The sequence below is a fragment of the Coregonus lavaretus genome, assembly GCF_964263955.1.
Source record: "Coregonus lavaretus genome assembly, chromosome: 12".
Lineage (NCBI taxonomy): Eukaryota > Metazoa > Chordata > Actinopteri > Salmoniformes > Salmonidae > Coregonus > Coregonus lavaretus.
The window spans coordinates 59,510,739-59,531,257 of record NC_139999.1 but is presented as its reverse complement, the minus strand read 5'-3'; the positions used below and the strand labels follow the sequence as shown (position 1 = coordinate 59,531,257).

At 43.9% G+C, this 20,519-nt stretch overlaps 1 protein-coding gene across 1 annotated transcript in view; it reads right to left on the bottom strand.

Moving 5' to 3' along the window:
• mmp24 (matrix metallopeptidase 24) overlaps nt 1–20,519 on the bottom strand; it is a gene marked incomplete at both ends in the record, with an annotated part of 130,570 nt that overhangs the window by 15,821 nt on the left and 94,230 nt on the right. Inside the window, one exon of the mRNA XM_084172871.1 lies at nt 17,879–18,093. Coding sequence (XP_084028997.1) covers nt 17,879–18,093 — 215 coding nt within the window. The remainder of the gene's footprint in view (nt 1–17,878; nt 18,094–20,519) is intronic.

Below are 20,519 nucleotides of genomic sequence, written 5' to 3'. Positions count from 1 at the left end.
AAGAATTTTGAACATAATAATGGCCAAATTTAAAAGTCTTAGAGACTTACCCAGAAAGACTCAGCTGTAATCGCTGCCAAAGGTGATTCTAACATGTATTGACTCAGGGGGTTGAATACATATCTAATCAATACTTAGATAAGTGAATACTTTCTGAAGGCACTGTATCAATTTAGTGAATATAGTTGCTGTTTAATAAGATGGTTTCAGCATAGAATATAGTCATTTTTATTTATACATGTTTTATTTTGTCAATATACTCTGTCAATATACACTAAGTGTACAAAACATTAAGGACACCTGCTCTTTCCATGACATAGACTGACCAGGTGAGTTCAGGTGAAAGCTATGATCCCTTATTGATGTCACTTGTTAAATCCACTTCAATCAGTGTAGATGAAGGCGAGGAAACATGTTAAAGAATACTTTTTAAGCCTTGAGACAACTGAGACATGGATTGTGTATGTGTGCCATTCAGAGGTTGAGTGGGCAAGACAAAAGATTGAAGTGCCTTTGAACGGGGTATGGTAGTAGGTGCCAGGCATGGGGCTATTGCGGTGACCGTATTACCGCCATCCTGGCAGTCATGAGTCATGACCGCAGTAAAATTCCACGTGACCGTTGAGTCACGGTAATCTCCTTTTATGCACTCTGGACATGTCACACCCTGATCTGTTTCACCTGTCTTTGTGATTGTCTCCACCCCCCTCCAGGTGTCGCCCATTTCCCCCACATGTACATATTACCTCAACTACCTCAACTAGCCGGTGCCCCCGCACATTGACATTGACTCTGCAACGGTACCCCCCTGTATATATAGCCTCCCTACTGTCACTTTATTTTACTGTATATATAGCCTCCCTACTGTCACTTTATTTTACTTCTGCTCTTTTTTTCTCAACACTTTTTTTGTTGTTGTTTTATTCTTACTTTTTTTGTTTAAAATAAATGCACTGTTGGTTAAGGGCTGTAAGTAAGCATTTCACTGTAATGTCTGCACCTGTTGTATTCGGCGCATGTGACCAATAAAATTTGATTTGATTTGATTTGATTTGATTATCTCTAGTGTATTTATACCTGTGTTCTCTGTTTGGCTGTTGCCAGTTTGTTTTGTTCATCATGCCTACCAGCGGTTTTCCCCTTGCTCCTGTCTTTTCTAAAGTTCCTGTTTTGCCTCTGTACAGGATACAGCCTCTTGCGACATTCGTTTATCTCCTGGGGAAATTGGTCATTGAGACCGAATTTGGTCCCTTTAAGTTCCCTTCCCCTGCTTTTGATCAGCTCCTTTTGTTGGTAGTGTTCAAATTTTGCGATGATAGGTCGGGGACCCTCGGTGGAAAGCCACCTTGTTTACAGTCTCTAGAGGAAGTTTCAAGGCGGATTGCATGAACTCTCTGATCGCCCCCTCTGGAATATTAGATTTTCACGCATGCTACGTGTTTGTATGTCTAGTAGCGACTCCCTCATCACCCTGTTTTCCCTGAGTAGACAATCCATGTTGGAATCGAGGGTTTTTACCTTGCCTTGTTCTCTCCTTGGAGCGTGAGAATTTCACTCTGGCTAAACCCAAACTCCCCCTCAGCCCTGTTGCATGGATTCCAGCAAGAGCACTAGCCTCTACTTCAACGGTAAGTAAATTGTCCGTGTCTGTAGATGAATCTGTCATTCTTTTTTTTTTGTAGGGTTAGAGTTATTTTGTGAGGTAGCCGGATCATTCCACAATGGAGTATGTTGTTCCTCCATAGCATAAAGCTGTTGACTCGTCGATTTCCCTCAGGATCTCCTTAGTATCCAGATTGGCTCAGAACTGCAAGCAGTTGTTTACAAATGTTTTAATGATACGTCTTTCCCACGACTACCGAAAACTATGTAACAATAAAGTGTTTGCCACGTGCACTTGGAGGTGGAGGGCTCCGAGAGAGGTGGTGTTGCAATTGATTATATTATTGAATGTTATTGATGGATGCAGCCTTGTAGAACCAAAACCTACACAGCCTTCCTCTGCTTGACACTTGAACTCGAGCTCATTGTATCTTTGCTGTAAATATTGTGGGGCCGAAATGGTGGCATTTGTGAAAAACGTAAGTAGTTGGAAGTTGCAAATTTTACTTCAAATTACATCATTGTTGATTTGATTTTTTGATTTTTTATTAACTAGGCTATTTTCTCCTAAACCATATGGTCTATTTACTAAACACATGGACACAGATATAAAGATTAAGAAAAAATATGAATTGAACTATAACTATAAGATTTCCAAAATTACCTGTTAATTACCAACATTTCTGAAAAGTATGGTAACTTTGGTAAGTTACCAGAAGTTTTGCAACCCTACACTATAACATTTCCTGTAAAATGTACAATAACTTACTGGCTGCAATTGACCAGTAATTTATTTTACAGTACAGCTACTGTAATCCATGTTACGGTACCAAGTCAGTTACTGTAATCTAATTTACAGTACCAATTACAGCATATTACTTGGTGTCACACCCTGACTCATGGGACTCTGGTATGTTGAGTCAGGGTGTGGATTTCTATGTTGTATTTTCTATGTTGGCATTCTATGTTGTGTGTTTCTATGTTTGGCCGGGTGTGATTCCCAATCAGAGGCAGCTGTTGCTTGTTGTCTCTGATTGGGGATCATACTTAGGCAGCCTATTGGCAATCACTAGTTGTGGGATCTTGTTCCATGAGTAGGCTTATTTTGTGTTTAGCCTTAGGACTTCATGTTTCGTTGGTTTGTTGTTTTGTTAGTGTGTTTATCGTTTTAATAAACATGTACGCATTTCACGCTGCGCCTTGGTCTGACCAGTCCTTAAACGAACGTGACAGAAGATCCCACCATACTCAGACCAAGCAGCGTGCCCAGGAGCAGACAGCCTGGACATGGGAGGAGATCCTGGACGGAAAGGGATCCTGGACATGGGAGGAGATTCAGGCTGGGATGGATCGCCGTCCTTGGGAGGAGACAGTGGAGGCCCAGTTTAGAGAGGAGCAACGGCAACGCAGAAGGCACCGGCCGAGGAAGAAGCCCGAGAGACAGCCCCAATAAAAAAAAATTGGGGGGGGGGGCTAAAAGGGTGGTCGGGGAGGAGTCCTCACGGGAGGAGGACTGGGCGCGGAGAGTGAAAGACTGGTACAGTCGGAGAGCTCTAACGTCAGTTCTCAGTCCGGTACACCTCGTGCCTGCGTCTCGCACCAAGCCAGTGGTGCGTGTCGCCAGTCCGGTACGGCCCGTTCCTGCTCCCCGCACCAAGCAAGTGGTGCGTGTCGCCAGTCCGGCCCGGCCCGTTCCTGCTCCCCGCACCAAGCCAGTGGTGCGTGTCGCCAGTCCGGCCCGGCCCGTTCCTGCTCCCCGCACCAAGCCAGTGGTGCGTGTTCCCAGTCCGGTACGGCCCGTGCCTGCTCCCCGTACCAAGCCAGTGGTGCGTGTCGCCAGTCCGGCCCGGCCCGTTCCTGCTCCTCGTAACAAGCCAGTGGTGCGTGTTCCTAGTCCGGCCCGTGCCCGTTCCACCGGTGCCTGGTCCAGCACCGGTCAGCAGCTCCAATCCGGAGCCAGAGTAGTCCGCGCCACCGGTGCCTGATCCAGCTCCGGTCAGCTGCTCCACTCCGGCGCTAGAGCAGTCCGCTCCACCGGGGTCCAGTCCAGCTCCGGTCAGCTGCTCCACTCCGGAGGGGGGGGGGGGTGGATTTCTATGTTGTATTTTCTATGTTGTGTGTTTCTGTGTTTGGCCGGGTGTGATTCCCAATCAGAGGCAGCTGTCACTCGTTGTCTCTGATTGGGGATCATACTTAGGCAGCCTATTGGCAATCACTAGTTGTGGGATCTTGTTCCGTGAGTAGGCTTGTTTTGTGTTTAGCCTTAGGACTTCACGTTTCGTTGGTTTGTTGTTTTGTTAGTGTGTTTATCGTTGTAATAAACATGTACGCATTTCACGCTGCGCCTTGGTCTGACCCGTCCTTAAACGAACGTGACACTTGGGGTGGCAGGTAGCGTAGTGGTTAGAGCGCATTGGGCCCACCTTATTATTTTTATTATTATTATATAATTATCCAGTGACATCCAGTGTTCTTTGCAAGTTGCCATTTTAACATTTATATTTTGGTCATTTTAGCGTGTGTTATTGTCCTCGGCAACTTAGTCGGTGCGTTCAACCAAGGTTGATAAAAAAAACATATCACAGTAATACTATTTTTTTTAAGTACATTTTTTACATTTGAATCATTTAGCAGACACTCTTATCCAGAGCGACTTCCAATTAGTGAGTGCTTACATTTTTCATACTGGCCCCCCGTGGGAAGTTTTGTAATTTCTGTAACTGTTACTGAATATGTTGTAGGTAAGGATAAACTGGTCTTCAAAATAATTTGAATTACAACAAGATGTCTTATGTATCTCTGACTATATCTTAGCACCTCAATGTAATTTGTGCACTGATTTTACATGTAGAAGGTGAAAAATGTCAGCAGTCTACAGCCGGTGGTCCTTAAAACATGATCTGTAGACAAATGCTAGATCCACACTCGGTGCGATGTGTGCGAGCCCTTAGAACCAACTTCTCTGGTTTTAAATGGCCTACGTGGCATCGATATGAGTAAAACATTAATTCTAGTGTTAAAATTGACTACAATGTGTAAATAGGATAATTTTGGTCATAAAGACAGTCTCGTCCAAAACCGAGTTTTGTAAGTGAGTTCGTCACAATTTACTGGAGGGTAGGGTATGGATTACGATCATGCCCACTTGCCCAGTGCCCACTAGCATGAGAGAAGCAGCTGTGCTGATTGAGCGCTAACAGCTGCGCAGACTCTATGCAATCATAGCAGCCAGAACCTCCAGACAGTGAGACAGACAACCATTATGCAGCGCCTCAGACTTGTTAACATTGGCGACTTGTTGTCTTATGTAATGTTGAAATAACCCTTGTCCCTAAGCCCTTTATGGAGTGGCCACTTGCTGATGTGTTAGTGTCAATCACTCAAGTCTGCCACTTTTTGGGCCAAAATGAGAATTGAGACAATCAGAGCACACTTGTATCCCAACTGCAACTTGTCAATATTCCAAAACCCATTCGCGAGCATCTTGTGTCCCCACCACGACCTGTTTTGTAAAATGATTCCCTATGAAACACTGCCAGACAGACGCACACTCTGGTAATGGATCGTGAGAAAGTTGTAATAGATAGTGAGAATTATAAACCACCACTTGCCAGTGACTTGATAAGCTGATTGTGGCCTGGCTGCTCAATGTGCCTGCTAGCTACTACTTGCTAGCTTAATTGACAAACAGAGTTGGAACTTAGCTAGCTAGCAAGAGATTTTGGGCACTGGTAAACAGCGTGTAGCTCATGTTTTATTTATGATAGTTTGACAGCTTGCAGATGAACTTCAGGAACAGGGTTGGAGAGCCCTTCCTTAGACTATTTTAAGGAAGTGACTATTTTGAAGCAGTGGCTATGTTGTTGTTGCTGAGGTGATTAAGGAGAGCCAAACAGTACCTGCCAGGGTACGATATGCGAACATAACACACCCACAACAAACCACACCTACAAGACAACTCTAGTTTGGCTTCAGTCATGGCCGCTAGCATTTCTTAATGAGCAATCTTCAAAACAAAGCCGATTCAGGAAGTGCAGTCGCCCTTTAAAGGTGTACCATGCAGAAATCGCTCCACTATTTCCTGGTTGCAAAACTATAATAGTTTGCCTAATTTCAGTTTGTGACAAAACAAATTATAGTGTATAGAATCATTGTACAATCTACACCGCTGTGAAATATTTTCCATAACCAAAATTATTGTATTTTTAACTGTTTGAAGCTGATGTACAAAACCGAAAGTAAAATGCGCAAAAACGAAACTTAAGAACTGGAAGCATAGCAATAGCTCACATAGAACATATCTACCGCTTCTTAGACTTGCTTTCAACAAGAATGAGGGATCTATAACTGACATTTCTATGTGAATTTGGTCAGGTCGGCCAAAAAGTTACATACTGAAGCTTTATAACCTGCTGCCATTCTGATCTTTCCCCTATATATATTTAATTGTTAGGGAACTACCAACATATAGCCTATCACTTAAATTGGTACATGACTCTCACTAACGCGGTCTGACTGCAACCGTGTCCTGGCCAAGGCCAGGGAAGAAACTTCCAGGGAAGAACCGCTCAGGGAAATTCCACCCCCTCTTCTATTGGCTCTTGGCTACTTCCTTGTAGCATTTTTGGCTAAGCCTAACCTTAACCCAGGGCTCTCCTACCCTGTTCCTGGAGAACTACCGTCCTGTTGGTTTTCGCTGAAACCTTAATCTAGCGCACCTGATTCTAATAATCAGCTGGTTGATAAATTGAATCAGGTTAGTTACAACTGATGTTGGATCAAAAACCTACAAGAGGGTAGCTCTCCAAGAACCGCATTGGAGAGCCCTGCCCTAACCCTTTTCCTAACCTGCTACGTTTGTTCTCCTAACCTGCCATGTTTATTAGCTTAATCTTCTACGTTAGTTCTCCTAACCTGCTATGTTAGTTCTCCTAACTTGCCACATTTATTATCCTAACCTGCTATGTTAATTATCCTAACCTGCTAGAACAAGAAAGTAGCCAGGAGTGACTAAAAGAGGGGATGGGGTTTCCCTGGGCGGGTCATCCCTGGTGTTGCCTGGAGGAAGCGGGTTGCAATCAGACGATATTGGACAAATATATTCACTTACAAGGCATGCCTTAAAATATGTTGAGACAGCAATTCTTTCCCCTCCCACAATATTTTTCCACAATGCACCATCATTGAAATATACAGTGAAGGATCAATACAGTACTTTATTGTTGAATTATAATGAAAAACTATTCAGCAATTGCTAATAGTGAATATGTAATTATATATTACAACAGACCAACTGATATTTGGTGTTTTTATATAGCTTAACAAAGGTTTCTAAACTGACAGTGACTACAGAGCAAACCACTCAACCATGTTTGAGACTTGCTGCCACTCTGATCTGTCCCCTATGTACTTTAGTGACCTTAATTGTATTTCAGCTATCACTGAACCTGATTTAGCTTTGGGCCTTTTTGGAGATGTCTTCAATACTATTGTGGATAATCATGCTCCCTTCAAACAATTAAGGGTTAAAGGTAGAATGCCTGGTACACTCTGGAATTATCAGAAGTCATTCAAAAAAGAGATGCTGTGGCCTCCCGAGTGGCACACCGGACTAAGGCACTGCATCACAGTGCTTGAGGCTTCACTACAGACCCAGGTTCGATCCCAGTCTGTCACAACCGGCCGTGACTGGCAGTCCCATAGGGCGGTGCACAATTGGCCCAGCGCTGTCCTGGTTAGGGGAGGGTTTGGCCAGGGGGCTTTACTTGGCTCATCGCGCTCTAGCGACTCATTGTGGTGGGCCAGGCGCCTGCAGGCTGACTTCAGTTGTCAGTTGAACAGTGTTTCCTATGACACATTGGTGCAGCTGGCTTTCGGGTTAAGCAGGCGGGTGTTAAGAAGCGTGGTTTGGTTGGTCATGTTTCGGAGGACGTGTGACTCGACCTTTGCCTCTCCTGAGCCTGTTGGGGAGATGCAGCGATGATCAAAAAATAATAACATGATGCTTGGGTCAAGGCCAGGAACACAGGCTTAGGCCTGGACTGGCAAGCTTTTAAGCAACTGAGGTGTCATTGTGTAAGACAAATCAGAAAGGCTAAACCTGGTTATTATGTAACTGCTCTTTTGGATTGTAATGGGAAATTCTGGAAAACTGTCAAATCCCTGAAGGGTTCTACTTCCTCCTCTCTGCCAGAACAAATTATTTCAGACACTGGCCTCATTACGGAAAAAGATACCATTATGCATCCAAGATGGCGTAGCAGTGCGGCCGTGTACTCTGTAGTGTGTCCATGTAAATAGCCTTTTTCGTATATATTTTCCTATCACACTTTTCATCCTTCTACTAAATATACATTCCTGCAACCCGCCTCACTCAATGTGGAACGGATTCTATTATTTACTTACCTTTTATCTAGAATCTCCAGTTGAAACTAGCTAGCCAGCTAACTAGCTACTTGCTATTAGCCACCGTTAGTGGTTTTCACCCAGAACATCAGATTTTCTGCCAGAATAACTGAATCACTGGACCTTAACACCGGATCGCATCCAGCTAGCCGCAACCGAATCGATGTTGCTGTTGGCTAATCACCACTGCCCCCCAAGCAAGCACCAGTTAGCCTTAAGCTAGCCTTGAGCCAGGCCCATATCCCGGCTATCTACCTCTCTGTCTACCGGACGGGAGTAGCCAGCTAACTAGCGACTTGCTATTAGCCACCGTTAGCGGGTTTTTCCACCATTGTCCGTGGCCTGCACTACCTACCAGCCAGCACTACCCTGGACTATTATCTGCCAGTCTGCACAGCGCGTTATCGACCCAGACCAGATCGGATTTTCTGCCGGAATCTCTGAATCACTGGACCTTTAACACCGGCTCATCGCAACTAGCTAGCTGCAACCGAATAGATGTTGTGGTTAGCTAATCAGCCTTGAGCTAGCCTCGAGTCAGGCCCATCTCCTGGCTATCTACCTCTCTGTCAACCGGACAGGACCTCCTAGTGTCGACACGGAGCCCCGCCAATCCATCACGGCTGGTCTGCCTATGTAATCGTCTGTGGTTTCAACAGGCTTCCCGTTGTGACGACCACAAAGATCCATCTGCTAGCCCCGGCCCGCTAGCACACGCAATTCAACAGCCGTGCTTCTTGCTCGCCTGTGCTGTAGCACCAATTCAAACTGCTCTCGGACTCACATATTGCTGTTCACTGGACCTTATGATCATTCAACTGCACAGCTGATGCCTGCTGGACTGTTTCTTTACACGGTATCCTGTCCTGTTTTAGCCTCAGCCCAAACTTTCATCGCCATTACCAGTTGTCTTAGCTCTCTCGAATAACACGTGTGATTGCTTTATGCCTCTCTCCCATGTCAATATGGCTTGCCTATTGCTGTTCCAGTTAGTTCTTATTATACCATTTCACTATAGAGCCCCAAGTCCCTCTCAAACTGCCTCAAATGGCTCCTTTGTTCCACCCCCAATACACGCGGAGACCGGCTCAATCGGTGCCTCCAGTGATGCTATCTCTTTTATTGTTACCCAACGCTTAGGTTTACCTCCACTGTACTCATATCCTTCCATATCCTTGTCTGAACATAATGCCCTGAATCTATTCTACAACGCCCGGAAATCTGCCCCTTTTATTCTCTGTACCCAACGCACTAGAAGACCAGTTCTTAAAGCCTTTAGCCGTATCCTTATTCTAGTCCTCCTCTGTTCCTCTGGTGATGTAAAGGTTAACCCAGGCCCTGCAGCCCCAGTATCACTCCTACTCCCCAGGCGCTATCATTTGTTGACTTCTATAACCGTAAAAGCCTTGGCTTTTTGCATGTTAACATCAGAAGCCTCCTCCCTAAGTTTGAGTTATTCACTGCGTTAGCACACTCCGCCAACCCTGATGTTCTAGCAGTGTCTGAATCCTGGCTTAGGAAGGCCACCAGAAATGTCCATCCCCAACTACAACATTTTCCGTCTAGATAGCCTGCAGAGCTCTATCATACTATCCAGGTCTGTGCCCAATCAGTTTGAGCTCCTACTTCTAAAAATCCACCTTTCCTGAAATAAGTCTCTCACTGTTGCCGCTTGCTACAGACCCCCCTCAGCCCCCAGCTGTGCCCTGGACACCATATGTGAATTGATTGCCTCCCATCTATCCTCAGTTCGTACTGCTTGGTGACCTAAACTGGGATATGCGTAACATCCCGGCCATCCTACAATCCAAACTAGATGCCCTCATCTCACACAAATGATCAAGGAACCTACAAGGTACAACCCTAAATCCGTAATCATGGCACCCTCATAGATATCATCCTGACTAACTTACCCTCTAAATACACCTCCGCTGTCTTCAACCAGGATCTCAGCGACCACTGCCTTATTGCCTGCGTCCGTAACGGGTCCGTGGTCAAACGACCACCCTTCATCACTGTCAAATGCTCCCTAAAACACTTTAGCGAGCAGGCCTTCCTAATTGACCTGGCCCAGGTATCCTGGATGGATATCGATCTCATTCCGTCAGTAGAGGATTCCTGGTTGTTCTTTAAAAGTGCTTTCCTCTCCATCTTAAATAAGCATGCCCCATTCAGAACCAAGAACAGATATAGCCCCTGGTTCTCCTCAGACTTGACTGCCCTTGACCAGCACAAAAACATCCTGTGGCGTACTGCATTAGCATTGAATAGCCCCCGCGATATGCAACTTTTCAGGGAAGTTAGGAACCAATATACACAAGCAGTTAGGAAAGCAAAGGCTAGCTTTTTCAAACAGAAATTTGCATCCTGTAGCACTAACTCCAAAAAGTTTTGGGACACTAAAGTCCATGGAGAATAAGAGCACCTCCTCCCAGCTGCCCACTGCACTGAGGCTAAGAAACACTATCACCACCGATTTATATCTACAATAAACGAGAATTTCAACAAACATTTTGCTACGGCTGGCATTGCTTTCCACCTGGCTACCACTACCCCGGCCACCAGCTCTGCACCCTCCGCTGCAACATGCCCATGCCCCCCCCCCCCGGCTTCTCCTTCACACAAATTTAGACAGCTGATGTTCTGAAAGAGCTGTAAAATCTGGACCACTACAAATCATCTGGGCTAGACAATCTGGACCCTTTCTTTCTAAAATTAGCCGCCGAAATTGTCGCAACCCCTTTACTAGCCTGTTTAACCTCTCTTTCGTAACGTCTGAGATCCCCAGAGATTGGAAAGCTGCCGCGGTCATCCCCCTCTTCAAAGGGGGTGACACTCTAGATCCAAACTGTTACAGACCTATATCCATCCTGCCCTGCCTTTGGAAAGTATTTGAAAGCCAAGTTAACAAACACATCACCGACCATTTCGAATCCCACCGTACCTTCTCCGCTATGCAATCTGGTTTCCGAGCTGGTCATGTTTGCACCTCAGCCACGCTCAAGGTCCTAAGTGATATTATAACCGCAATCGATAATAGACAGTACTGTGCAGCCGTCTTCATCGACCTGGCCAAGGCTTTCGACTCTGTCAACCACCGCATTCTTATTGGCAGACTAAATAGCCTTGGTTTCTTAAATGACTGCCTCGACTGGTTCACCAACTACTTCTCAGATAGAGTTCAATGTGTCAAATCGGAGGGCCTGTTGTCTGGACCTATGGCGGTCTCTATGGGGGGGGGCCACAGGGTTCAATTCTTGGGCTGACTCTTTTCTCTGTGTATATCAATGATGTCGCTCTTGCTGCTGGTGACTCTCAGATCCACCTCTACGCAGACGACACCATTTTGTATACATCTGGCCCTTCATTGGACACTGTTAACAAACCTCCAAACGAGCTTCAATGCCATACAACACTCCAACTACTCTTAAACACAAGTAAAACTAAATGCATGCTCTTCAATCGAACGCTGTTTGCACCCGCCCACCCGACTAGAATCACTACTCCCGACGGGTCTGACCTAGAGTATGTGGACAACTACAAATACCTAGGTGTCTGGTTAGACTGTAAACTCTCCTTCCAGACTCACATTAAGAATCTCCAATCCAAAGTTAAATCTAGAATCGGCTTCCTATTTCGCAACAAAGCCTCCTTCACTCATGCTGCCAAACATGCCCTCGTAAAACTGACTATCCTACCGATCCTTGACTTCGGCGATGTCATTTACAAAATAGACTCCAACAGTCTACTCAGCAAATTGGATGTAGTCTATCACAGTGCCATCCGTTTTGTTACCAAAGCCCCATATACTACCCACCACTGTGACCTGTACGCTCTTGTTGGCTGGTCTTCACTACATATTTGTCGCCAAACCCACTGGCTCCAGGCCATCGATAAATCCCTGCTAGGCAAATCCCCGCCTTATCTTAACTCAATGGTCATCATAGCAACATCCACCCGTAGTATGCGCTCCAGCAGGTATATCTCACTGGTCATCCCCAAAGCCAACACCTCCTTTGGCCGCCATTCCTTCCAGTTCTCTGCTGCCAATGACTGGAACAAACTGCAAAAATCTCTGAAGCTGGAGACTCTTATCTCCCTCACTAACTTTAAGCATCAGTTGTCAGAGCACCTTACCGATCACTGCACCTGTACACAACCCATCTGAAATTAGCCCACCCAACTACCTCATCCCCATATTGTTATTTATTTTGCGCATTTGCACCCCAGTATCTCTATTTGCACATCTCTTGCACATCTATCATTGCAGTGTTAATACTAATTGTAATTATTTTGCACTATGGCCTGTTTATTGCCTTACCTCCATAACTTGCTACATTTGCACACACAGTATTTATATTTTCTGTTGTATTTTTGACTTTATGTTTTGTTTTACCCCATATGTAACTCTGTTTTTATTGCACTGCTTAAATTTTTCTTGGCCATGTCGCACTTTAAATGAGAACTTGTTCTCAACTGGCTTACCTGGTTAAATAAAGGTGAAATAAAAATAATAAAAATCATGGATGCATTTAATCACCATTTTATTTCAGCGGGCTATCTCTTTGTAAGAACCTCTATGCCTATTCACAATGATATCGGGCTGGATGCTGATAGGGGAAACTTGCTGAATAATCAGAGGTATGTGTGTGAATTTCTTATTAACAACCTATAATTTTGGCAAGTCGGTTAGGACATCTACTTTGTTCATGACATGTAATTTTTCCAACAATTGTTTAGACAGAAACAGAAATTGATCTGTTTGGCCATAATGACTGTCGTTATATTTTGAGGAAAAAGGGGGTGCTTGCAAGCTGAAGAACACCATCCCAACCGTGAAGCACGGGAGTGGCAGCATCATGCTGTGGGGGTGCTTTTCTGCAGGAAGGACTGGTGCACTTCACAAAATAGATGGCATCATGAGGAAAGAAACTTGTGGCTTTATTGAAGCAACATCTCAAGACATCAGTCAAGAAGTTAAAGCTTGGTCGCAAATGGGTCTTCCAAATGGACTTAAGGACAACAGTCAAGGTATTGGAGTGGCCATCACAAATCCCTGACCTCAATCCTATAGAAAATTTGTGGGCAGAACTGAAAAAGCGTGTGCGAGCAAGGAGGCCTACAAACCTGACTCAGTTACACCAGCTCTGTCAGGAGGAATGGGCCAAAATTCACCCAACTTGTTGTGGAAGACTAGCCGAAACGTTTGACCCAAGTTAAACAATTTTAAGGCAATGCTACCAAATACTAATTGTGAATTGCACCAGTCCCTCCTGCAGCAAAGCACCCCCACAGCATGATGCTACCACCCCTGTGTTTCACTGTTGGGATGGTGTTATTCAGCTTGCAAGCACCCCCTTTTTCCTCCAAACATAACGATGGTCAAACTGTTCTATTTTTGTTTCATCAGACCAGAAGACATTTCTCCTAAAAGTACGATCTTTGTCCCCATGTGCAGTTGCAAACCGTAGTCTGGCTTTTTTATGGCGGTTTTGGAGCAGTGGCTTCTTCCTTGCTGAGCGACCTTTCAGGTTATGTCGATATAGGACTCGTTTTACTGTGGATATAGATAATTTTGTAACTGTTTCCTCCAGAATCTTCACAGGGTCCTTTGCTGTTGTTCTGGGATTGATTTGCACTTTTTGCACCAAAGTACGTTCATCTCTGGGAGACAGAACGCGTCTCCTTCCTGAGCGGTATGACGGCTGCGTGGTCACATGGGGTTTATACTTGTGTACTATTGTTTGTACAGATGAACGTGGTACCTTCAGGCGTTTGGAAATTGCTCCCAAGGATGAACCAGACTTGTCGATGTCTACAATTTTTTTTCTGAGGTCTTGGCTGATTTCTTTTGATTTTCCCATGATGTCAATCAAAGAGGCACTGAGTTTGAAGGTTGGCCTTGAAATTCATCCACAGGTACACCTCCAATTGACTCAAATTATGTCAATTAGCCTATCAGAAGCTTCTAAAGCCATGACATCATTTTCTGGAATTTTCCAAGCTCTTTAAAGGCACAGTCAACTTGGTGTATGTAAACTTCTGACCCACTGGAATTGTGATACAGTGAAATAATCTGTCTGTAAACAATTGTTGGAAAAAGTACTTGTCATGCACAAAGTAGATGTCCTAACCGACTTGCCAAAACTAGAGTTTGTTAACATAAAATGTGTGTAGTGGTTGAAAAACAGGTTTTAATGACTCCAACCTAAGTGTATGTAAACCTCCGACTTCAACTGTATTATGTTGGGTATAATGTGTGTGTGTATATCTCTATATTACACACACACACACACACACACACACACTCAACGCATTTGTAAAAGAGACCTAGGTCTCAATATCAATTCCCTGTTAAAATAAATATGAGTTAAACTCGTACAGCATTCTCACTAACCGGTCAACAAATATAGCCTTTTACAAGACACACCTCAAAATACACTACATAGCCAAAAGTATGTGGACACCTGCTCGTCGAACATCTAATTCCAAAATCATACGCATTAATATGGAATTGGTCCCCCCTTTGCTGCTATAACAGCCTCCACTCTTCTAGGAAGGCTACATGTTGGAACATTGCTGTGGGGACAAAGGTGTTCAATGGGGTTGAGGACCGTGCTCTGTGCAGGCCAGTTAAGTTCTTCCACACCAATCTTGACAAACCATTTCTGTATGGACCTCGCTTTGTGCACGAGGGCATTGTCTTGCTGAAACAGGAACAGGCCTTCCCCAAACTGTTGCCACAAAGTTAAAAGCACAGAATCATCTAGAATGGCATTGCATGCTGTAGCGTTAAGATTTCCCTTCACTGGAACTAAGGGGCCTAGCCTGAACCATGAAAAACAGCTCCTCACCATTATTCCTCCTCCACCAAACTTTACAGTTGGCACTATCCATTCGGGTAGGTAGCGTTCTCCTGGCATCTGCCAAACCCAAATTCGTCCGTTGGACTGCCAGATGCTGAAGCGTGATTCATAACTCCAGAGAACGTGTTTCCACTGCTCCAGAGTCCTATGGTGGTGAGCTTTACACCACTCCTGTCGACGCTTGGCATTGCTCATGTTGATCTTAGACTCCCGACGAACCGTTCTTGTGCTGACGTTGCTTCCAGAGGTACTTTGGAACTTGGTAGTAAGTGTTGCAACCGAGGACAGATGATTTTTACGTGCTTCAGCACTCTGCGGTCCCGTTCTGTGAGCTTGTGCGGCCTACCACTTCGCGGCTAAGCTGTTGTAGCTCCTAGATGTTTCCACTTCACAATAACAGCACTTACAGTTGACCGGGGCAGCTCTAACAGGGCATACATTTGACGAACTGACTTGTTGGAAAGGTGGCATCCTATGATGGTGCCACGTTGAAAGTCACTGAACTCTTCAGTACGGGCCATTCTACAGCCAGTGCTTGTCTATGGAGATTGCATGGTTGTGTGCTCGATTTTATACACCTCTCAGGAACGGGTGTAGGTGAAATGGCCGACTCCACTAATTTGAAGGGGTGTCCACATCCTTTTGGCTATGTAGTGTATGTTAGTCAGAAACAACGTCATGCACCTGCTAGTGTTCAAAAGATTTTTAGTGCTCCAAAAATGCAGTATGGTACTGTTTTTTGAATTACAGTAAATTACTGGCAGCAGTTGGCCAGTAAGTAGTTGTAGATTTTCAGGACAAGGTTTATAGAATTCCTAAAATACAGTATATTACTGTATTATGTGGGGGTAGAGCATTCTCAGTCACAGGTGCAACAAATATAGCCTCTTACAAGACACTTCTTAAAATATGTTAATGAACTAGAGACTCCTTCCCAGCCCACAACATTTCCCCACAATGCACCATAATTAATGTTCTAAAACACATTTTAAGGTATTTTACTGTGCATTCTACTGCGTTTTACTGTTGAAATTACAGAAACATATTAGTGTATAATAGTTATTGCGAAAAGCACTTACAGATTCTCCATTGCGCATGCTATTTAATCCAGGATTCCCATAGGCTTAATCAGTGTTAACTGTGTTAGTCAATAGTAGTGTCATTACTACATAGTACGGTACTTACTTAGCGGTTTTACTATTATGGTTATTCTGGTATAAGTCAACTATCATCCAAATGTGACTAAATATTCCATTGTGATCAAAGGGGCAGGGGTTACTAATAATTATTCAATTTATGTAAATTGTTACATTTTCTATTGATTTGTTTATGAACACTGAACATGTAACAACCTATGCTGTAGTAAGTAAACTTACTGTGTGTATTCATACGCCTTAAACAAGCCTCCAAAAAGGAGCTCCTAAACAGGAATATACAGTTTGTATCAATAAAGGCCAGGGTTTATTGATGTGTGTTAACATTCATCAGATAGCGGAGGAGTGACCTTTTAAGACATTTAGGCAAATATCAAATCCATCAAACTAGATTTGTCTACACACTGCTCAGGATGAAATAAACTTGCATTGATACTTGTCTTTAAAAAAAAAATGTTTTGTTAAAGCACATTATCTGGTGACTAACTTGGTGATGGGGGGGAGGCCAATTGAGTGCGACACAGGCTACTGATTTAGTTTGTTCCTGTAAAAAGTGATCTGAAGAGCAAGGTTATACACCTAAATACGACAGAAATACTAGAATACAAACTCATACTAGATGTATTAATAATAACCAGAGAACCAATGCTTTGGCACGTTGTTTGTACCCTTGCAAAATCGAAGCGCTCCCTACAGTGTGAGAAGCTCTTCAGCATTGCTGAAACCCTTAAGTCAAACAAAAGATTCAATATGGTGGTGTTGTCCATCTTATGTGAGTCCGGTAAAAGAAAACCCTATACTACCAACCAAGGCACATGAAATTAAGAACAAATTGAATGGGTTAGATATTTAACCACTCTTGGAGGAAAATGGCACTGACACATTTTGTCATTGATGGTGAGAGCGATGAGTCGGGAACACGGCAAAATTACAAGCGTTAAAGCAACTCAATACTCAAAACTTAGTCAGTTTCACAACTGAATGCATTCATACGAAATGTGTCTTCCGCATTTAACCCAACCCCTCTGAATCAGAGAGGTGCGAGGGGGGTTGCCTTAATCGACATCATCGGCGCCCAGGGAGCAGTTGTTGTGGGGGTTAACTGCCTTGCTCAAGGGAAGAACGGCAGATAATTCCACTCTTGGGGATTTAAACAATCAACCTTCGCTTACTATCCCAACACTCTAACCACTAGGCTACCTGCCACCCCAAATTATAAAAGGATTGTCCCACACTACACAGACTTAATGTTACACTTTGTAAAGTTCGCCTTATAAAGGCAGTCTCACCCAATGATTTATACATACACTAGATGACTCACAGGGGGCACTGTTTTGAAGTCAGCGTGCCTCCATCTTGGCACTCCCCCGGCAGTGTAAAAAATATTGTGGAAGCTATAGAAATGCATTTACAAATGTCTACATTTTTGTTTTTGCCATATTCATTTTATTACAGACACCTTAATGCATACTTTTAAATGATATTATGTGAGCTAAACATCAAAATGAGAATTATATAAAAACATGTAATTTTGTCCTTGACACATTTAAATGAAATACTGTAGAATTCCATTCATTTCTATGGAGGACTGCTTTTCTGAGGAGTGACAATATGGTCAACCGTTGGATTCAATGTCTCATTGGCCAATACATAGCATCAGCAATCCAGGGTTTATATACGTAGTCCCCTGTAGCTCAGTTGGTAGAGCATGACGCTTGCATCGCCAGGGTTGTGGGTTCGTTTCCCATGGGGGGGGGGGTCAGTATGAAAATGTATGCACTCACTATCTGTAAGTCACTCTGGATAAGAGCGTCTGCTAAATGACTAAAAATGTAAAATCATTGGTCTCACCTTAAAGACAAACATCTCGCGTCTGAAGAAGGCCACGGTGTTGAAGTTGCCATCACAGATGTTGGGTTTGCCATTGGGGAAATAGGGCCTGTCATCGGAGGGTGGACGTGGCGGGCGGGACTGACGGTCGTGTTTCCTCTCCGAGGTGGGGTGGGTTCGGCGAGCGGGCAAGGTGGGCAGCGGCCGTGTAGGCTCCAGCATGGCTGTAGGGACACCTGCACACAGAGGCACGCTCATAAGAACAGGCTTTCAAAAAGCTCTCGTCATTCCTAGAGCTAAATTTGTCTAGGTCCTGCTGTATTAACAGTATATTAGCACCATTTTGTTGTCCCCCACAATGAAATCAGACGGAGGACTATGGATCTGTCTGTCTGTATGTACATTAGTCACACGCGATATCTCAGACACCACTGGCCCGACTCTGACTAAACTTAGGTGAATTATGCATCTTGCCATAGAGATCCGGCATGTACAAAAATTACTGATTTGGCCCAATGGAGGCGCTATAGTAATCAATTGTAATTCTTATCTTTGAACAAGCATATATCCTGTCCCGTTTTGAGCTTGAATTTTTATCACTAATTGGCCCAAGGGACGAAATGTTTAATGTTGCGTTGTTTCACGTTTACATGTACATATGCTATTCAATTGTAAGATGTTTCTGTAATTTCAACAGTAAAACATGGTAGAATGCACAGTAAAATACAGTAAATGGGTTTTACAGAATTCACACTAGTGGGTGCCTGGTAATGTTATTTCTGAACCATTAACATATTTTGAGGTGTGTCTTGTAAGAGGCTATATTTGTTGCACCCGTTAGTGAGAGTCATGTACCAATTTAAGGGATACAAATCAAATGAAATTGTATTTGTCACATACACATAAAAAAAAAAAAATGTAACCTTTATTTAACCAGGTAAGCCAGTTGAGAACAAGTTCTCATTTACAACTGCGACCTGGCCAAGATAAAGCAAAGCAGTGCGATTAAAAACAACAACAGAGTTACATATGGGGTAAAACAAAATAGAATATATATATATATATATATATATATATATATATATATATATATATATATATATATATAATGTGTGCAAATGTAGCAAGTTATGGAGTTAAGGCAATAAATAGGCCATAGTGCAAAAATAATTACAATTAGTATTAACACTGGAATGATAGATGTGCAAATAGAGATACTGGGGTGCAAATGAGCAACATAAATAACAGGTGTAGACCTTACAGTGAAATGCTTACTTACAAGCCCTTAACCAACAATGTAGTTTTAAGAAAAATAAGTGTTAAGTAAAAGCATTAAAATAACGGTAAAAATAACAGTAGCGAGGCTATATGCAGGGGGTACTGGTTAGTCGAGGTAATTGAGGTAATATGTACATGTACAGTGGGGAGAACAAGTATTTGATACACTGCCGATTTTGCAGGTTTTCCTACTTACAAAGCATGTAGAGGTCTGTAATAAAAATCCAGAAAATCACATTGTATGATTTTTAAGTAATTAATTTGCATTTTATTGCATGACATAAGTATTTGATCTCCTACCAACCAGTAAGAATTCCGGCTCTCACAGACCTGTTAGTTTTTCTTTAAGAAGCCCTCCTGTTCTCCACTCATTAACTGCACCTGTTTGAACTCGTTACCTGTATAAAAGACACCTGTCCACACACTCAATCAAACAGACTCCAACCTCTCCACAATGGCCAAGACCAGAGAGCTGTGTAAGGACATCAGGGATAAAATTGTAGACCTGCACAAGGCTGGGATGGGCTACAGGACAATAGGCAAGCAGCTTGGTGAGAAGGCATCAACTGTTGGCGCAATTATTAGAAAATGGAAGAAGTTCAAGATGACGGTCAATCACCCTCGGTCTGGGGCTCCATGCAAGATCTCACCTTGTGGGGCATCAATGATCATGAGGAAGGTGAGGGATCAGCCCAGAACTACACGGCAGGACCTGGTCAATGACCTGAAGAGAACTGGGACCACAGTCTCAAAGAAAACCATTAGTAACACACTACGCCGTCATGGATTAAAATCCTGCAGCGCACGCAAGGTCCACCTGATCAAGCCAGCGCATGTCCAGGCCTGTCTGAAGTTTGCCAATGACCATCTGCATGATCCAGAGGAGGAATGGGAGAAGGTCATGTGGTCTGATGAGACAAAAATATAGCTTTTTGGTCTAAACTCCACTCGCCGTGTTTGGAGGAAGAAGAAGGATGAGTACAACCCCAAGAACACCATCCCAACCATGAAGCATGGAGGTGGAAACATCATTCTTTGGGGATGCTTTTCTGCAAAGGGGACAGGACGACTACACTGTATTGAGGGGAGGATGGATGGGGCCATGTATCGCGAGATATAGAGCATTGAAGATGGGTCGTGGCTGGGTCTTCCAGCATAACAACGACCCGAAACACACAGCCAGGGCAACTAAGGAGTGGCTCTGTAAGAAGCATCTCAAGGTCCTGGAGTGGCCTAGCCAGTCTCCAGACCTGAACCCAATAGAAAATCTTTGGAGGGAGCTGAAAGTCCGTATTGCCCAGCGACAGCCCCGAAACCTGAAGGATCTGGAGAAGGTCTGTATGGAGGAGGGGCCAAAATCCCTGCTGCAGTGTGTGCAAACCTG